At 37.4% G+C, this 21,409-nt stretch overlaps 1 protein-coding gene across 2 annotated transcripts in view; it reads right to left on the bottom strand.

Annotated features, from left to right (window-relative positions):
• LOC132115219 (E3 ubiquitin-protein ligase RNF220-like) overlaps nt 1-17,010 on the bottom strand; it is a 40,759-nt gene extending 23,749 nt beyond the window's left edge. For both annotated transcript variants that reach the window (XM_059523607.1, XM_059523608.1), the window contains exons 1-2: nt 16,850-17,010; nt 14,883-15,623 (exon numbers count right to left, since the gene is read on the bottom strand). In XM_059523607.1, the coding sequence (XP_059379590.1) occupies nt 14,883-15,507 (625 nt within the window). In that variant the 5' untranslated portion in view covers nt 15,508-15,623; nt 16,850-17,010. The remainder of the gene's footprint in view (nt 1-14,882; nt 15,624-16,849) is intronic.
• Between the last annotated feature and the right edge of the window lie 4,399 nt (nt 17,011-21,409).

Below are 21,409 nucleotides of genomic sequence, written 5' to 3'. Positions count from 1 at the left end.
TGACCCCTCCTCCTTCAAAGGTGCAAAAATGTCTAATAATTTGAAAACAAGCATACAGTATGTGAAAGAAGCAAAGCAGTCTTCATTTTAAATGGATAATTAAAAATAAAAATTCTGTGATCAAAAATATATCGGAAAAGCAATTTATGCTTATAAGACTAAGAATGGATGGTTGAGAAATTCTGGAAATACTGTTTACAACTCTTACTTACCCTCATGCTTGTCCAAAACTGTATGACTTTCTTTCTTTTGCAGAACACAAAAGAAGATATTTGAAGAATGTTGGCAACCAAACATTTTGGTTATTGTTGACTTACATTGTATGGAAGAAAAAAATGTCTCAAAATAACTTATATGTTCCACAGAAGAAATAAAGTCATACAGGTTTGGAACAACATGAAGGGTGAGTAAATAAAGACAGAATTTCATTTTTTGTGTGAAATATCCCTTTAACAGCATTTCAACTGCTGTGTTGAAATTCCCAGAACCTCACATTGGTTAATTCCATCAAATGTCAATTTTCATGACATAGGGAAAAAAAACACAAACACTTTGTTATCTTCTGACCTTTGTTTAATAGCAATTCTTGGTTTCCACCTGCTGTGGGAGCTGTGGGAGGACTAGGCCACCCAGTCTGAAGAGAGTTTAACACAGACGAGCTCCTGCAGCACAGAAAAACATGACATCATCTTGAAAGTCTAGAAGCCCATTATGGGCTGAAACAGCATCTGTGTTTTAATCGGCATTCGTCCATGTATGCTTGGGAATTTGGTTCTTAACTCAAACAGACAGTTTCCACAAGACATTATAAGTCAGCACGGCTTTGGTGGGTTTTTAATCCTAGAGGCACATTGACTGACAAATGCAATATTATATACATTACATGCATTGTTGCGGATGCAACAACATGCAACAAACCCATCTATTCCTCTCCCAATCTCTTCTTCAACAAGCTCCAATCAGATTGCATAAATTAATATACAACATCTGGGTTAGTTGCAACCAATTGCATTATGAGCAGAACCATATATATTTTTAATGGTGGTGGTTGGTCACTTTACATGGCCAGAATAACCTGATAAGTGTAATAAACCTAATTCTTAAAAGTCTGGATATGTGAGACTACTTTGCTAAATAAAATGGTTAACAAACTTTTTTTCATAGCAAGAATTTGACCTTACTAAAACATGTTTGTGGTTTGTATAGGAAGCCAGTTCAAATCTTCCTTTTGCCATTTTAACCCAAACAAGAGCAACACACCATCACCCTATAAAACTTCACTCTGAGAAAGGCCACAGAGCAAGGCATAATTCAAACAACCAATGGGAACACAGCCACCAGGCAACCAGTTCAGCACAACATCCAAACATCCTTTACCCCAACCCACTGCCATGCCCTGAACTTGTTGCTCCACTAACGCTGCATTGTTCAGCTCATTAAGTAGCTAAAGGCTAATTAGACAGCTTACGAGTGGAGGGTAGTAATGCTGTGCGAGGAGGGGGGCATGACAGAATCAGGGTTTTCTGCCAAACTGCATTGTCTTGGAGGCAGTAAACCCATGAAGTTTGAAATGCAAGAGATGCAAGAAACTGACAAGTCACTGATGCAGTAATGGTGAAAAAGAATATAAAGTAATTTTTATGGCACATTTTACTGATGACAGTAAATGTTTTGCTTGCAACGACTTTAAAACATTAGAGGCTCAAATCCTACACATATCTAGATATTATATATACTTATGTCGTTAGATACTAAAAGTTTATATATTATTAAATATGACTAAATATTACTTATAAGCTATTATTTAACAAAATTATTTTACTGTATCTAAGAATTAACATAATAAAACTGCAATATAATTTCTGATAAAAAAAATATCAAAACCATAATATTTAGTTTTGGTTCCATATTTTGCTTGTTACTGCATAATTTCCCCATTACAAAAAAAAGTAACATTCATTCAAATTATTATAGCACTATTTTCTATAGCATTATAGGAAGTAATTTTTTTTTATAAATAATAATAAATATTTTTGTTTTTCAGATTTTACTACTAAATTGATCAAGCTTAAGCTATAATAAGAATTATTGTTATAATAAGAAACAAATGTAATATATTTGTAAACTTATAATAATGGTATTTTTGATTTATTTTTAATATTACATACTTTGTGCATTTAATTTAGATTATGTTTGTTGATTAATGTAGATAACCTCATGAAAGGGTGTCGCTGTTGGACAGTGTTTTCTCTACTTCCTGTTGGCCGTCTGTAGCTAATCGTAGCTCCGTTTAGCTGTTTTTATTTATTTATTTTTTTCTCTAGAATCTTTATCTTACTATCACGCTCTGTTTTTTAAAGTGATAAAATGTAACTTAATTCACACCATATTTATGATATTATCGATCAATCTTATCAGATTAATTTTGATCGTTCACTTTTATTTTATACCCGTGAGTGCAGTACACCTGCAAAGCGTTAGCACTTGTTAGCTTGTCATTAGCGTTTTAATTCGAACCTATCGCTGTTTTCTTTTCTTTTCTCCTCTCCTCTCTCTCGCTCCAGTTTTTCACAAGTTCATCAAACAACCGCAGTAAGAATATTTCATCAAGCACGGTGAGTAATGGCTTCTCCTGCTATTGTTATTTGCACCTCTTGCCACATGTACAGTTTATCTATCTCTGTCGCAGATGAGAGATTCACATGTGATAAATGCAGGGAAATGGTAAGACTGACAGAGAAGATTTCAGAATTAGAGACATGCATCCAAACAATTGAGGACAGTAAGAATGTTAGGGCTCTACATACGGCTTTGGATGCGTCTAGCTCAGGGATTCCTGTACATTGTTCGGTTCCGGCAACAGAGCCCCTGCAGCAGGGCAACTGGGTGACAGTGATGCAGCGTATCGTGGGTCAAAACACCGCTTTTCTGTTCCGATCAAAACATTAAACAGGTTCTCCCAACTCAGTGATGCACCCACTGAGAAACCTGATGAAAGTGCTCTAGTTATTGGTGATTCTATTGTACGGAACGTGAATATAGAGACACCAGCCACCATAGCCAAATGTTTACCGGGAACCAGAGCACCTGACATCTTGGAAAATTTAAAAGTGCTGGCTAATGCTAAACGTAAATACAGTAAGATTGTTATTCATGCCGGCGCTAATGATGTTCGACTTCGCCAGTCGGAGATCACTAAAAATAACATTAAAGAGGTGCGTGAACTTGCAAGCACGATGTCAGACACTGTAATATGCTCTGGTCCCCTCCCTGCTTACCATGGTGACGAGATGCATAGCAGATTGTCATCACTCAATGGCTGGATGTCTAAGTGGTGCCCATAGAATAACATAGGTTTCATAGACAATTGGACGAGCTTTTGGGGCTGACCTGACCTGTTGAAAAGAGATGGTCTTCATCCCTCCTGGGGTGGCGCCACTCTTCTCTCTAGAAATATGGCAAATAGTCTTAGTGTTTAAACTTGACAAACTGGGGCCCAGGTCAGGAAGCAGACAGACTGGCTAAACCGACCGTCTGCTAGCTGCCTCACGTCACAGAGGTCAGTTAATTCTCAGCACATAGAGACTCTTTCACCTAGATATTACATTATAGAGACTGTGTCTGTTCCCCGAACAAGAAAATACAAAAAACGTCCAAACCAAGTTAAGATTAACAATTTAATTGAGGTTCAACAAATAAAAAACAGATGCAATAAAAACAATAAAACAGATGCAATAAAAAAACAAATGATAAAGCTTGGCTTATTGAATATCAGATCCCTTTCTACGAAAACACCTTTTGTGAATAATATGATCACTGATCATAATATAGATGTGCTCTGTTTGACAGAAACCTGGCTAAAACCTGATGATTACATTATTTTAAATGAATCCAACCCCCAAGATTACTGTTATAAACATGAGCCGCGTCTAAAAGGCAAAGGGGGAGGTGTTGCTTCAATTTATAACAACGTTTTCAGGATTTCTCAACCTAAATTAACGAAAAATAAAGCCTCAACAAGTGTTGACATTTCCCAACATCACAGCAGTAATGACTTTATGAACTACTTTACTTCTAAAATTGATACTATTGGAGATAAAATTGCAACCATTCAGCCGTCAGCTACAGTATCGCATCAGACAGTGCACTATAGACCCCCTGAGGAACAGTTCCACTCATTCTCTACTATAGGAGAGGAAGAATTGTATAAACTTCCTAAATCATCTAAACCAACAACATGTATGTTAGACCCTATACCATCTAAGCTCCTAAAAGAGGTGCTTCCAGAAGTCATAGATCCTCTTCTGACTATGATTAATTCCTCATTGTCATTAGGATATGTCCCCAAAACCTTCAAACTGGCTGTTATTAAGCCTCTCATAAAAAAAAACACAACTTGACCCCAAAGAACTAGTTAATTATAGACCAATCTCGAATCTCCCTTTTCTGTCCATGATACTAGAAAAGGTGGTATCCTCACAATTATATTCCTTCTTAGAGAAAAATGGTATATGTGAGGATTTCCAGTCAGGATTTAGACCGTATCATAGTACTGAGACTGCTCTCCTTAGAGTTACAAATGATCTGCTCTTATTATCTGATTGTGGGTGTATCTCTCTATTAGTTTTATTGGATCTTAGTGCTGCGTTTGACACAATTGACCACAACATTCTTTTGCATAGACTTGAACACTTTGTTGACATTAATGGAAGTGCATTAGCATGGTTTAAATTGTACTTATATGACCGCCATCAGTTCGTAGCAGTGAATGAAGATGTATCATATCGATCACAAGTGCAGTATGGAGTACCTCAAGGCTCAGTACTAGGGCCGCTACTCTTCACGCTTTATGTTACCCTTGGGAGATATCATCAGGAAACATGGTGTTAGCTTTCACTGTTATGCTGTTGATACTCAGCTCTTTATTTCTTCGTGGCCCGGTGAAACACACATATTTGAAAAACTAATGGAATGCATAGTCGATATAAAAAACTGGATGACAAATATACTGGATGACAGTATATTTCTTACTGCTAAATTCGGAAAAAACAGAGGTGTTAAATATAGGACCTCAAAACTCTGCTTGTAATAACCTAGAACACTGTCTAAGACTTGATGGTTGCTCTGTCAATTCTTCTTCATCAGTTAGGAACCTAGTTGTGCTATTTGATCGCAATCTTTCCGTAGAAAGCCACGTTTCTAGCATTTGTAAAACTTCATTTTCCATTTAAAAAATATATCTAAATTACGGCCTATGCTCTCAATGTCAAATGCAGAAATGTTAATCCATGCATTTATGACCTCAAGGTTAGATTAATGTAATGCTTTATTGGGTGGTTGTTCTGCACGCTTAGTAAACAAACTACAGCTAGTCCAAAATGCAGCAGCAAGAGTTCTTACTAGAACCAGGAAGTATGACCATATTAGCCCGATCCTGTCAACACTGCACTGGCTCCCTATCAAACATCGTATAGATTTTAAAATATTGCTTATTACTTATAAAGCCCTGAATGGTTTAGCACCTCAGTATTTGAATGAGCTCCTTTTAATCCTCTACGTCCTCTACATTCTCCAAACTCAGGCAATTTGATAATACCTAGAATATCAAAATCAACTGCAGGCGGCAGATCCTTTTCCTATTTGGCGCCTAAACTCTGGAATAACCTACCTAACATTGTTCTGGAGGCAGACACACTCTTGCAGTTTAAATCTAGATTAAAGACCCATCTCTTTAACCTGGCTTACACATAACACACTAATATGCTTTTAATATCCAAATCCGTTAAAGGATTTTTAGGCTGCATTAATTAGGTAAACCGGAACACTTCCCATAACACCCTATGTAGTTGCTACATCATTAGAAGAATGGCATCTACGCTAATATTTGTCTGTTTCTCTCTTATTCCGAGGTCACCGTAGCCACCAGATCCAGTCTGTATCCAGATCAGAGGGTCACTGCAGTCACCCGGATCCAGTACGTATCCAGACCAGATGGTGGATCAGCACCTAGAAAAGACCTCTACATCCCTGAAAGACAGCGGAGACCAGGACAACTAGAGCCCCAGATACAGATCCCCTGTAAAGACCTTGTCTCAGAGGACCACCAGGACAAGAACACAGGAAACAGATGATTCTTCTGCACAATCTGACTTTGCTGCAGCCTGGAATTGAACTACTGGTTTCGTCTGGTCAGAGGAGAACTGGCCCCCCAACTGAGCCTGGTTTCTCCCAAGGTTTTTTTCTCCATTCTGTCACCGATGGAGTTTTGGTTCCTTGCCGCTGTCGCCTCTGGCTTGCTTAGTTGGGGTCACTTCATCTACAGCGATATCGTTGACTTGATTGCAAATAAATGCACAGACACTATTTAAACTGAACAGAGATGACATCACTGAATTCAATGATGAACTGCCTTTAACTATCATTTTGCATTATTGACACACTGTCTACCTAATGAATGTTGTTCAGTTGCTTTGACGCAATGTATTTTGCTTAAAGCACTATATAAATAAAGGTGACTTGACATGTAATATTTAGTTACTATATTTAATTTTCTCAAGAATAAATGATCTTTTGATTAAAATGACTTAATTTTTCAAGGTAGTCATGCCCTATGTTGTGCCTTATTCTTTGAACGTGTCATTATATTGTACTTTTAATCTTAGGTAATATATTCAAATTTCAATTTACAATGTGTGCTGTCTGTCTACCTTTTTAAATAGTAATCAACAAATATCACAATTTAAGGTCATGGCCTTGTTCACCTAGCCAACGATGACCAAACATACAGAGCCTTTACGCAGCCCTAAATTAACACACAATAGCCGATGCTCCTCGTTTGCCCAGCCAGTCATTCTCTGGGTGTGTATGTGTGTGCTCACCTTATCCTTCCCCCATCAATACCCCAGCAATCCCACAAACCAATACTCCGTGTCTGCACAATCCAGACACTGCCAGCTGAGCTGATATAGATCCACAGGTCTCTGTTCTTTTTCAATCAGATCATGAATCAAATCAGCAGCTAAAAGTTCAATCTTCCATGTCATCTGCTCAGGATGCAGCTATCGAATGCCCGCTTAGTTTCTGCTAATGAAGTTAAAATCTCTTTGTTTTGGACAAGGTCTTGGCCTAATGCCTACAAAGCATAACAACACTTTCAAATACATTTCAGATTAAGAGAAATCAACACAACACAAAATATGTTTAAGCAAGAAAAGTTTGCAGCGAAAAACCACAGATATGCTCTAGAGGATGTGATGTGTGGCCTTTTGATTGCGCTAACTCATGGGAATTGTTGAGTCATAATGAGATTGAACCTTTCAAATAACACAGTACTTGTGTGGTCCCATGGGCTAATTAGGCCAATTAGCATACTAATTGCCACATGCAAATCAGGAGCATTTCCAACAACAGAAGCTGAAGAAGAACACTGAAGCTTATGAAATTCCCTGGCTAATTCCATGTCCACTCTGTGACACGGACCCTCATTAGTACTGTAGTAAAAAAAGGCACATAAAACATTATATACTGCTTGACTCTTGTTTTCTTACCAATTAGCAAAGGACTGATTTATGGTTATGACACAAATCCCCAATAGATTTTAAACTACATTTCCCCAGGGTCTTTCATGCTTCCGTGCAAATACACACATATCTCAAGATGCAAAAGGGTCAACAATGAAATTCTGTAAACCACAGAATGAATTATTTAATGTAATGAAGACTTTGAAATCATAGCCGACATTTCATAATACTGAATTGTGAAAGGGACTGATGTAAAAATATAAATAAAGGTTTAAATTTAAAAGTTAAAAGTGAATTTAGGTATCACAAGTTAAAAGTGAATTTAGGTATCACATCATCATAAAAATGGATATTCATTTTGAGCTTTGCTAAAGATTACATTTAAGTGTTATTAAGATTTTTTTTTTTGAGTTTATAAGAGAGCCTTTGATAATGGACAAGGTAATAAAGTAGCATGCACAATTAAATATATCTAACATTGAACATTAACAAGCACACTTAAATATCAAGATATTTAATTGTGCATTCTAATGTCCCATGTTTCACAAAAAAAAAAAAAAAAAAAAAAAAAAAAAAAAAAATATATATATATATATATATATATATATATATATATATATATATATATATCACAGTTTAAATGCATGCATTATTATACAGAAATTATGGTGTAAACAGCAAAATATTAATATATTACAACATATTATGCTTTTGGTATTTATATATGTGTTTTGATAAAATTTATATATACAAATTCAATTATAATGCTGTTTTATGATATCAATTGTTGGATAAAATCAGGACTATTAAGACCTCCGAGAATGAACAGGCCAAAAACCGTTTAAGACAACTGGTGTGTTTAAAATTAGCCACTTTTTATTCTAGGTTAAATTCGTTACTGAAATATAGATACTGAAAAACAATCCAGCAGCAAATAGCCATTGTTGTACCAATAAATCATCTTTACTTTTTTGGGGATCAATTACAGTAATTGGAAAAATACAAGCCATATGAACTGTAAAAGTGCCTTCTTCTATTGTATGAGAAAAGAAACTCCTCAGTACTTTGTATTAAAACAGTATTATTTTATAATGTTTTTAATTTAAAGCTCAGAAGTTAGTGAAACCAATTTACTTCATTACACATACAAAAAAGTGCCACGTGTTTTTTCAATATTGTGTAGAAAAACCTCTAAAATGCAGTTCAAGAGTGGTTTGTGGTGAGCCAGCTGTGTGTTTGGTGTGACTTGTGTAAAAAAGTTGAATAGCCATTTGGATACTATTACAAACATCAGCCAAGCATCAGTCACTAATTACAGCCCCAGATGTTAGAGGCCCTACAGGTGGACTGAGTTTCAAGGGTCATTCACAGAAACAACACTGTGCCCAAATTGGTGCTCTCTAAAGACCTTTGTACACAGAAACAATCATTAACAAATCTAAAATCTGATTGCCATTTTTAAACAATGATGTTTTTGATTGCTGCTTTAATGCAAGGCTGCACACATGCTCTTAAACTGAATGGCGTATACTGTACATTTAAGATATGCACACAGTCAAAGGATGAGACAGAAGTAAAGACAGTAAGTAAGAGTTAGACAGGTAGACAGAGCAGTAAATTTCATCATCAGTCTGTTGTCATTGACTCTGTTGGCCCTCTGTGATGATATTTAAACCCACGTTCTGCCTTTTCTGCCCTCTGCATTTGCTTGACTGATTTGTGGGCTCATGGGACTCGAGATGTTCTGTTTTGTACTGAGCCAGCAATTGTCAGTCTTTGCCGCCCTCCCTCTCCACCTTGGCATGCCCCACGTGCTTCCAGTCTTCTTGCTGCCGCTCTTTGATGTGAGATCAGAGAGGGCCGCTTTGGCACACACAATGCTGGTCAATCAGGTTTCAATGTACTTCAGAGCTGTCTATTGCCTAAATAAGCCAAAACTTCTCTTAAACACCATTTAATTAAGATTTTTTATTTTCAGTTTTTTTAACACTTTAATTTAGTCATGTCATTGCATTCAAAAACAGATGGATGGAAAAAAACAAGATATATCGACTTCCAAGACTACAATTATAAAATGTCCTTGAATTACTTCACTTGGGATTTTCTGAGTGAATAATGACATATGCAGTTCTATTGTATAAATGAATAATCGTATTATTTAATAATAAAAAGAAAAACAATCCAAATCAAAATTCAAGAAGATTCTGTAATTGATCTGCACAAGATTACTTCAATAAAGCAGAAAGGTGCAGAAATCTGTTAATGTGGTAGCTCTAACTGAGCTCCTGGGGCTAAAGCGCTTATTTTATTTGTCTCACGTTCCCATTAACACATAAAAGCCCTGGGTGGAGTAGCGCTGCTTTAACGAGAGCCCCCAGAGTCTGTGAAGCCCTCAGATGACAAGCATGCTGATCCTGCCAGTAATGGGCCTATAGGCCCCTTGTTAGGCATGTTAATGCGTCTGATCTGCAGTCAACAGCAAAAACAAAATGCTAAAGGGTTAAAAGGTTTATGCTAAAGGGTTAAAAGGGTTTGCTGTAAGGTGTCTGTATAAGATGCTTCTGAAAAACATTATTAAGTCACCATTCTAAAGCAAAAGTTTTGATGTAATCAAGTAGCATATCAGAATTTCTGTACACCAGCACAAAAATCTGCACATCTGGTTACTGTTTGGATATTCAAAACATTGCAATTGAAACCTATTAGGCATTCATAAACTCTGAAACTGAACTTTATGTAACAACCATAGTGTTAAATATTTTAATTATCAAATTAAGCACAAAAAATACAATAACTAAACACAGTCAAAGAAATAACTGAGCCAGGCTGACTGGAGTTTGCTTGAAGACAGTATGGTTGGTACACAGACCTCCCCATTAATACACATTCCTTCCCTCCGTAGATGATGAATTCGGAAGAAAACAAGAAAAGAACATCAAGCCCCTGACCAGGATGAAAGCTCTCCCTCTTCAGAGAATATTAGGAGAGTAAACTTCTTCAGCAGTGGGAGACAAAATATCAAATTAGCCTCATTCAACATCAAACAGAATAAGTGAAAGTAAATGACTACTTTTTTTTTTTTTTTGATGTTTTCACCTGCAAAAATATATAAATTCCACACTTATATACATCATATGTATTACATTAAATTATATTATATACAAAAAATAACTTAATATAACATCTGACTTTTTTGCTAAACCTGCTTACATTTTTTAAATCTACAGATGTCGCACTGTCACTTACTTTGCCCCACTTCAGAACTTAGATAATCATATATGTTACACATTATATTATATTTAACAACTAAATATCAAAATGACCATTGCAAACCTACAACACTAAAAAAAAATACAACACTAAGGCTGCTGGACAATCTCCCCAGATTTATGATCTCTATGGCAGCCAGCTGAACACAGTCCATCTGCAGCTCTCACAATGAACAACATTTTACAGCATCTGCCAGCTGTAGCTCATACATATGCTCTTTTTGTCGCTTACAGGCACCCTTAATTAGGCCGCCCAATCACTATGCTTCATAAAGGCTGTACTGCCATAGAGATAAGAATCAACTTCTCTTGGCACACATACAGGGAATAGCAGGCAAAATAGTGATAACATTTTTAGGGACTCTGTAGATTTATAATTTGACCCTCCTCTACCTACTGTATGATAAAAAACAAAAGAATTCACCGCCACAATTCACCACCCCCAGGCAATAAAGTCAAACCCAACAGGGTAAGGTGATGTACACCTTCACCTGGCTGTAGATTAGCTGGCTGATTTTTCCGGTTCATCTGTACTAATAAGCATCACTAAACAGAGGCGTTTTTCGGATTATAAATAAGCACCAGTCAGTGGAGCTGTTTCTGTCCCACTGATAAGCTTTATATCTTCTGACTTTTGTTTGCCTCTGTCTTTCTCTGTGAATGAGGTGATCTATGTAATTTCCAACATCAATAAAAACCAGACATCTTACAGCCGTCTCTGGCACAGAGAGAAAAGACAACAAATAGCTTAAATGATAAAACTGTCATTCTGCCTGTGAATCACTAAAACCCTCCAGATGAGCTGCACAGCATGGTCCAAATAACCAATTGGAATCAGAATTCCAAACAATGACAGCTTCGTTTCCATGGAAAACCCTCCAAAGCTGAACATGTTATGGAACGGCACTCCTGTATTACAATGGAACACTCAACTTATTAAGACCATTTTCTCTATTAAAACAATTGCTACAGAACTCAGATTTATTTCTACCTATTTCTACACATTCTCTGATCACACGTCTAACAGAAAGGGCACTGGATCCAATTAACACATAACTTCAAAACATCAAACTCACTGTCAAGCTAAGGGTTTCTGTTGAGAGTCTGCTGTTGACTGATACAATATATGATCCCAAACTAAACCTAAACATACCACCATACTGCAAACCTGATGTTTGCCACCAACACTGAAGATTTTTGGAAAGCATCTAATGTGCCTATACGACCGTTATACAGTACTGTATATCACAAACACACACACACATACATATATACATAAACCCAAAATTCCTCCAAAAATCTTCCACCTCTTTTCCTTAAGCAACCACAAAATTCTGTCAAGAGACTTTAGGAATAGGAATAATACATAAACTTATTGTAGGAACCCAGGTACAGCTCTGTAAATAGCGAAAAGCAATGCTTACAATGCTGTATGAACTGGCAAATTTCAACAAGTACACTGTCTGAGAAAGTTTATGCCAAGCACACACTGCCTAGACCCAGACAGCAGCAGGCATTTACCCACACTTACTGTTGTTCTTTCTTTCTCATCAGCTCCTAACAAAAAGCATTTAATAAAATGCCTCCCTAAGGAAAATAAATATGATTCGACCCAGTGAATACATCTGTCCTTTGAAAAGAATATAGAAGATATAACTGTTTAAACAGCTGTGAGGATACTCTGTCCTTTTGAACATTTTTGAGAGACAAGCACTGAAATAACACAGTTCTTAGGTGTCATGGCCAAAGGGTCAGATATTAGACAAATGACAGATCTCTTTCTGATGACACAACAGCATGTGTGAGAGGTTGCATATCGGTTATCAGACCACGTAAATCTAAACTCTGCACATTTTTAATAACACATTTTTTTGAAAGGACAATATGACCCAATATGCATACATATACAGTACACTCTCACACACACAACCAAGTATAATTTGGTGTACTGAGGAGTACGGATATGCGCTCTATCCCCGCATTTAAAGAGTAACTAAACCCTAAACCAACTTTTTTTAGTTAACGATCTATAAGAATGGGGCTTTATTAGTGCTGTTCATTGATTCGAGTAACTTTTTTGACATTTGAGTATAAAGTGTTTTAATTCTACAATATATGGTGTAAAAACGTGTGAGTGCTGCCCTCTTCAGGTTGAACGGTGGCTACTGCAGTTGATTTTTCCTATTGGATGTTGCGGTGGCAAGTGACGTAAGCGGTGGCAGGTGACGTAAGCAGTTTCCAGCTCACCACGCCCCTTGGTACGAGCTACCACGCCCTTGGCAGTATAAAACCATCAAAATCACTGTAGTGAGCCAGGAGCTGGAATTGCGAGTATTGGTAACGACCAGGATAGACTATTAAGTACGAGTTAAGACCGCAGTTTGAGCCAGCGGCTGGAATTAATATTAACAGACACCTCGAGACCCTCCACTTCAGGTGAAAGTGGGGGAGAAAAGTCCTCTACTTCAAATGATCGCTCTGTTGCAAAACTACTTGCGTCATTACAGTCACTCTCCATTTTAGCGTCTCTGACAGCAGCTGTCAATCAATCCGTCACTGCGGGTCTCAGGATCACGCCGCACTCGCTCAGCCCCGCCCTCGGTTCATCCCCTCTATCTCCGCTGTGATCTGCCCACTTTTCAGCATTTTTCAAATATTGTCAGTGGGTGGAGTCAGGCTCTGAGCAGGGGTTTAGTTACACTTTAAAAAAGAGCATGTCGGTATCCCACTTCTAGATGAGGTGAAAACTTTTCTAAAAGAACCTTGATGTAAGGCTCTTTTTGCCTACAATATCTCTTCTACCTGTCAAAGTCAGTCATTATTTTTCCTATTGACATTCGTAACTGATATAGGGTGGCTCATCGGCCCCCTCTGTCGTGTCTTTCATGTTGTAGGTTCTACCCCTCCGCCCCCACGTGAAGTTCTTATGTCCTACGAATTTAAGCTTGAGCATCTCTTTTCCCCGTCCCGCCACGCTGCATGAACGTGGGGTCCTTCGCCTCGGTGGCCAATTACAGAGCAAGGTAATGAGGAGCCACGTTCTCCTTACAGCCCAGACTGACACTCTCTCCCACTCATTTGTCAACAAATCAGGATGGATGGCGTGGGGGCGATACTGAGCTGGAGGTGTCGCACTCAGAGACGCGGTTGCCGAGCAGCATCTCCTGCTCGTTATCATTGACAAGTTGTCTGGAGCTGCGAGATTTGCAAATCCTTCGCCTTTGTCATCTCAAGATCATTTGTTCGTGAATCAGTACTTATTCCGGTTATAGCTACTTGGGTAGACTAGGCCTACTTTTGGCATTTATCTGTGCCATGGGACTTATATAAGGAAATCAGGAGCTGTAAGTTACACTTAACTCATACAAACAAAACTTAGTTTTCAGAAAGTCACGCGTAAACAAGTTGATGATCTTAGTCTCCTCTTTGGCAGTCCTGTATTAATACAGTAGGTACATTGTTTAAAACATTTCAATAGCAACAATAATTATTTTAAAATGATAAAAAAAATAGAGTAGACATGTTAGAGATGTGAAGCAGATGTGGCTTTACACATGCTCAGGATATATAAGGGCTCTAGGCTGCTGTCCCAATCCCATTCTCCCTTTTCCTCTCTCATGTCTGCTTTCCTTTCTGCACTATACTGTCCTATAAAAAAAGTCAAAAAGATCCCCCAAAATTCTATTTAAAAATGTTAATATTTAATTGTATATACATATATATATATATTATGTAAAAATATAAATACAACTATATATATATATATATATATATATATATATATATATATATATATATATATATATATATATATAATTATTACATATTATATAAAATGTATTGTATATTGTATCTATATATTAAATACTTATTATTTTTCATAATTGAATATTTTTCCAACGTTTTGGGGGAGTTTTTGATCTCTCTCTCTCTCTCTCTCTCTCTCTCTCTCTCTCTCTATATATATATATATATATATATATATATATACACACACACTGTATCAGCCAATAATTGGTAATGGCCGACAAAAGCTATTTATTTAATTATCAGCCACTGGCAAAGAATCTAAGATGTGATCTGAGATACTTACTTTGTTCTTTGTGCTCCTCTGGGCCAGATGAACCCTCTGCCAACAGTCCAGACAAACCAAAGAGCTTCTTCCCATCATCCTCAGCTACCTTCAGGGTGTTTGGTGAACCAGTAGGGACACGAGCACCACCAAAGTCAAAATCTTTTTCCTCCACATCTGTATAGCGGAGGTGGGGTGATGTTTCTGGTTCCATACAGCTCTTCAAGCGCTTGGCAGGGAAGAAGGCAGACTGGTAAGCCCCTGCATCACACTCCTCAGGTGGGGAGGAGAACGGCCGGAAGACCCCCACTGCTCTGTGGTTGAGCATACCAAGAGGTGAGCAGTCCAGATTGGGTGGAGCAAACTGTGGGTGAAGGTGGAGCAGAGGGGTAGGAAAGTCTTGAGAAGGAAATCCTCCTTGTCGATGATACACGGAGGCAAAGGTGTATGAGCCACTGGGGAACGAGAGGTGCATGTCCTTTTCCAAAGTGACTGGCACTCCAAACGGCCGACGGGGCTGGCAGGGTACAGAGGCATCTCGTCCAGCCTCGGCTGTTGATGCCAGGACCATGAGGGCAGGGGAGGTCAGCGGGCTGGGCATGTAGGAGGAGTTCTCCATCTTAAAGGCTGTCCGATGGAGATCCATTTGAGTAATAAAGTGTCCACACAAAAACTATGTAATGTGATGAAGAGGCCTGAAGAGCACTTGACTCAATGCTTATAGACTTGAGCGTTACAGATCAGTCATTCCCTGACTGAAACCTGTTTGCAAAAAAAATAAAAATAATAATAATAATAATGAAAAGAAAAGAAAAGCAAAAGAAAAGAAAAGAAAAGAAAAGCAGTTATTTAAGTAAACAGGCATCCTTAAAGTCTATATTTCATGCAGTCATTTTCTTTCTTTAAAAAAAAATACATAAAAAAATGAGACATGACTGAGACAGAAACATTTATAATTAGACCACAAATAAGTCCTTAAAGAAATGCCTAACAGTGCATGCAGGATGAATAATATTGTGTGAGTTTATGATATTAACGACGACGCTAGAGCACTTTTTGCAATGCTAATTTTAAATGCATAACAATCGTAACTCGACATTTTATATAAGAATTTAAATATCGAATATATTGTTTTAAATAACGAGCTATTTTTATACACTCTAGGTAATTTGGAAATAATAAAAGACAACAACAAAAGCCCAACAACAGCCCATCATAATAATCATTATTTGTAATAATTTGAACAACAATAAAAATTATAATAAATAAATTCTAAATAATAATAAAAAAAAACTTTGAAACTTAATTCAAATACTAATTAATTATACATAGGGAGTAATTTATTATTTGTGCCTGTCATTGTATTTATAATATAGTTAAAAACAAGTACAAAACCTGTTTTTTTTTTTTTGTTTTTTTTTTGTTACTATAGTTCGAATAAGCGATGTGAGACGGTGAACAAAGCTTCTAAATACTGCCTTACTGAATCTACTGAATCTGAAATCTGCTTTAGACTAAATTCGATCTAAATATTACCATTCGGTTGCTGACAGATGTTAAATTTACGCAACTTTCTGACTCGAAGGCGCTATAAATTGTCCAGGTCACAGGTGTTAGTCAGTTCTTTTCTTTGAAAGATGTAATTATGAAAAAAATAATAATAATAGTAAATATATATATATATATATATATATATATATATATATATATGTGTGTGTGTGTGTGTGTGTGTGTGTGTGTGTGTGTGTGTGTGTGTGTGTGTGTGTGTGTGTATGTATACATTTGATGTATCTTGTGCTCAAAGTTTAAGTGCATTCCAGAAAAGTTAACTCATAATGCTTAGCATACGACAACAAAATGAAACTGATCCTTATAAAACTAAAAACCTCGCATAACTCGACAAGAAAGACTTGCGAAAACATACTGTCCAGCAAATACCACATTAGTAATATATAGCCTAGTAAACAAAGACTCATTGTAATACTCACAATAAAGTAGTCAAGCATCTTTATCACCTCAGTCGGAAATCAAACTATTGTTTTATCCAAGCTCGAACGCAGGTTGATGCCAGTCAGAAGAGTTCGCCAATGACTGAAAGAAAAAGCGTGAAAAGACGCGTTAGAAGATTATTATTATTTTTTTTTTTTACAGTTTTGATAAGAATCACGGAGTTTTAAGAGTTGAGCTGTTTGTGAAATAGATTATACAGATGCGCGTGTTGTGTCAAGTTGACACTGTCAACATCCGATCCGCGCGCACTTCTGTTAAGGCTGGCGAGTCGCTCACTGTACCGCCACGCGCGCGCTCTCTCTCTCTCTCTCTCTCTCCCTCTCTCTCTCGCTCTCTCTCTCTCTCTCTCTCTCTCTCCTTTCAGTCCGTCCCGCACTGTTAACTTTATATTTATCATCTTTCACCTCCCTGACCAACTTGGATATTCTCTCAAATGTAAATATCCATCCGGCGCCTCTATAGTTAATGACAAGTTATCGGAGTCTTATAAATGAACATAAAAAAAAATTCCAATGCCTCAAACATAGGCCTACCTTTTTTACGTGTATTAGGAAATCAATTCACTACCACTGGTATCCATCTGCTGGTTAAACGCCAAATAGCACCTTTAGCAAGGCATTCAATTGACTTCATCTGCCATCCTTCACTCAGAGTTCCACAAATATTCAACCGTGACAAAACTGGGCTTATTGAATGTAAGACAGCATAAATGCTTCTTTTTTTCTCTTGTATTAGCATAAATGTTCAGTTGAATGATAAATTGAGAATTTTCCCATCTTTTTTCAACATCTGTTTCGAATAATTTGTTAAAAACATCAGTGTAATAATTTATCATTTGAATGCAGTCTTACAGTCAGCTGACCAATATTAATATAATGAAAAAAAGAAAATGGGTAATGTAAACATGTTTGACTTGGGCAGCATATATAAAAACAAATAAACCCATACATTTACTTTGGCCATTGTATCTCATAATGACAAACTTTGTATAGAGTGAGGGAAAATAAAATAAAGTTACTTTCTCATAGAGAACTAAGGTATTAGCTTGAGTAAATTAAATCACAGTTTAATAGAGGTTTCAGACACGCTAATAATGACTTCCAAGATCATTAACAAAGTCTTTTAAGTCTCTTGCTTCATAATCCAAGTCCTTAAATGAAAATAAATGAATACAATTGCATGCTAGAAGGCATGTTTTTGAATATTGAGTCTTACTCTTCTTCTTGAGATTCATTTATTCAGTGGTGAATCAAATTACATCAGTTAATTGGACCTAATTGGAGTTTAATTGCTGTCTGTAAGTTTGCGGGACAAGCAAGAGAGAAGTGTCTTTTGTCGTGTGGCCTTTAAATGCATTATATAATGTCATGCACTGGCAGAAAGCTTTATATAAATTGCATATATTTAGTTTTGGAGGAGTTGCAAATAAAATGTTATTTTCCCTCTCTCTCTCTCTCTCTCTCTCTCTGTATATATATATATATATATATATATATATATATATATATATATATATATAAAGGACTACAGAGAGAGAGAGAGAGAGAGAAAGAAAGATAGAAAGAAGGAAGATATTGTTGGCAGGATAAAGGATAAATAACTGTAGTAAGTGTCAAAGTGATCAGCGCTGCTCACCATCTCTGTGCGTGTGAACCAAAAACTCCCAGCACAGGCAGAAGACTTGAGTGTGACAAGGAATACAGTGAAACGCATTATGGTGTCCATCATTGATCGCTTCCTCCCAGGAGTCTTGGCGCCTACTACCAGGAAACAAAAGGTTCAAATATGATACTCCCCTTTTCTCGCCCCTCGATGTCCCAGCAGCACCTCTGTTTACGAATTCACATTGCATTCTCTTTCTCTCAGAGTATCCCACAACCACATCTCCACAATAGAAAGGAAACAATATGGTCGTAAAATCTGACATCAGAGTATTTTCTAAACAAGAATTGCAACAGAAAAACTGTTTATTTTCTTTCTGTGCTAAAATAATTTCACATGCATAAAGGTTTCTAAAATGGACAAGGACATGCAGCAAATCAGAGCTTAAGGGGCTGAACAGGAGTGCATAGGCTGTGAAGTGTGTAACAGTGAAAGGCAACGACAGGCTGAGACCCCTAAACCCACTGCCGCCTCCTCCCCGCCTCCCTCTGTAAGCTCTGTCTCTCCTCGCCATGGGCTGACATTGACATTACACTCCCAAAATAATGATCAACAAACACTCCTTGGCTGAGCACAAACGGTCTTCTCCCTTCCTCACAGTGTTAGCAGGGACTAACAAAGTCCCCTGCATCACTACAGACAGAAACACCTAACAATGGAAGGTGGAAACACCGAACACAACATTACCAACTTTCTTATACTGGGCTACTTTGTTCATACTGTTACCGGAAGGAAAAATACCTACCAAATATGGCTTTATATCAAAAGTGTAGGGGAAATGTGTAGGAAAAGTCATTATCCTCACCCGTATTCATGTCTTCAAAAGGCCTACAGACATACCAGGCCACACTTCTGTTCTCTGACGTTCCTACATGTTACCTTTAGGACACATAGAAGGAGAAAGAACGATATTACGTCCCTCCACAATTACCAAGCTAAGCGAAATATTAAAATGTCTGGCTCCATCAGTTGAGAGGCAATCGTGATAGGTATTTTAACCTTTGACTACAGTACAATGGAACCAGCTCTTGGAACCAATATTGGAAGGACAGAATCTAATTCTGGAATGATCCTTAGTAATGAGCGTGCTGCCGTGGGGGCTGGATAATGCATATATGAGATATTATATTTTAGGGCTGAAAGTGTTGGGGCAGAGGGGGCTCTTCGAGTTGAATAATCACAGGCAATGAGGTGTAGCCTGTGTGATAGAAACACCTTACTGTCTCGCCCGAGGACAGCACTCTTAAATCAAATACAAATGATTTTTATCACATGCAAATATCCCTTAGGTTTTTTTGTGCATGTGTCGTGGGGCTTTATTTTCAGATTTGTTAGTGCTGTGTAAAATTCTGTCTGTGACTTGAAAGGACAGTTTGTCATTGAAGAGCTAATAAATAAATAAATAAATAAAAGTTTAAAGGTAATGTAATATTTTAATGTTAAATACTTGTTTGAGCATTCTGATCAGTATCACATACTGTAGCAACATTGGCTCAACCAACAATTGAAGACAATGAAAGGCAGGGAAAACATGTTTGAAAACACATTATTTTTAAGTTACATTCTGTGATGATCCTGTTAACTAAAAGTATTCAAATGTGTGTTTTTTTTTCATTGAAATAAAGCCGAAATAAAAAACTAAAACAAACAAAAATAAAAATAAATGTTCCCATTGCAAACAAATGAAATGAAATGCAATACTAAATTACTTGAAGTAAATGCAAGCAAAATTTAAATATATAAAAAACAAACCTAAAAAAATGACAAAAGTATGTAAAACTAGGAAAGAAAGCCTCAGAAATTACTTTCACTTTTAATGTTTTGACAAAGTGAGAACGATGTAGATACACATCAGATATTTTCTAAATCACTCAAAAAAATTAAAAATAAAAGAAATACATAATTTACTCATCCTCGTGTTGTTCCATTTTGTGTGATGAAAAGACTAACTTTACCTATTTATTCACTCTCTGTCAAGTCAAATCAAATAACTGTTTACCTCCCTTTAAAACTCGAAAGCCCTCTCTCTACTCTGCTATGCTCACTGTCCCAATTAAACAATTCCGGCTGTGTGAGTGCGGGGGCAGTGGAGACAGCTCTAGCTCTGTTAAAGCCACACTCGGCTAGTCTAACGTCGCCCAGGACCTCCGCCGGCACTATTACCGGCCCCTAATCAATGTGTCAGCATAATATTAGGCTGGGTTAGGTGTCACCATGTTAGAAGCATTAATGGAAGAGCTCCATCTACTCAGCCAGGGGACGGCATTACTGCGGCTGTCACAGTCGACTGAGGACTGGGACAGTATTACTGCTGGCTTTCATACAACATTGGTCACTAAACTAATGGGAGCCTCGGTGGAGGAGACAGAGCTGGGAGAGATGGAGATGAGATGGAGAGGTGTGGAGGAGAGGAAATGAGAACAGGGAGTGGCAAAAGAGAGGGAGATGGAAAGGAGGAGAGGGTCGTCTAGCACCTTCTCCTAATTTGTAGGATCTAATGAATAGGAGAGGGGGAAAGCTCCAGATGTTAAGAGATTCAATCTGATGTGATTTAAGAGTGAATGAATAACTTTCTTGAGACTCGAATCCATGAAATGGTAAATGTTCGGCCGAAGACACTTAAGAACATCCAGCACTTGCCCTAACAGTTCACATGACACAATTCGGTGGCATCGGCTTCTGTGAAAGATATCTTTATTCAGGGTGCAGATATGCCAATTCATTTTGTGTCCAAAGATTTGACAAGCTAGACTGAGTCTGAACAGCGTCAGTCAAACAGTCCGCTGCTGCCAATCTCTCTCTCTTCTCCTCCTCCTCTTCTACCCTGACTCCTCAATCTTCTTTTCTCCAGAGATCCTTAAGCCGTTCACCAAGAA

The sequence above is a fragment of the Carassius carassius genome, chromosome 34 (assembly GCF_963082965.1).
Source record: "Carassius carassius chromosome 34, fCarCar2.1, whole genome shotgun sequence".
In the NCBI taxonomy this organism is placed as follows: domain Eukaryota; kingdom Metazoa; phylum Chordata; class Actinopteri; order Cypriniformes; family Cyprinidae; genus Carassius; species Carassius carassius.
Note: the sequence above shows the minus strand (reverse complement) of the source record. Positions and strands in the feature narration are given on the sequence as shown.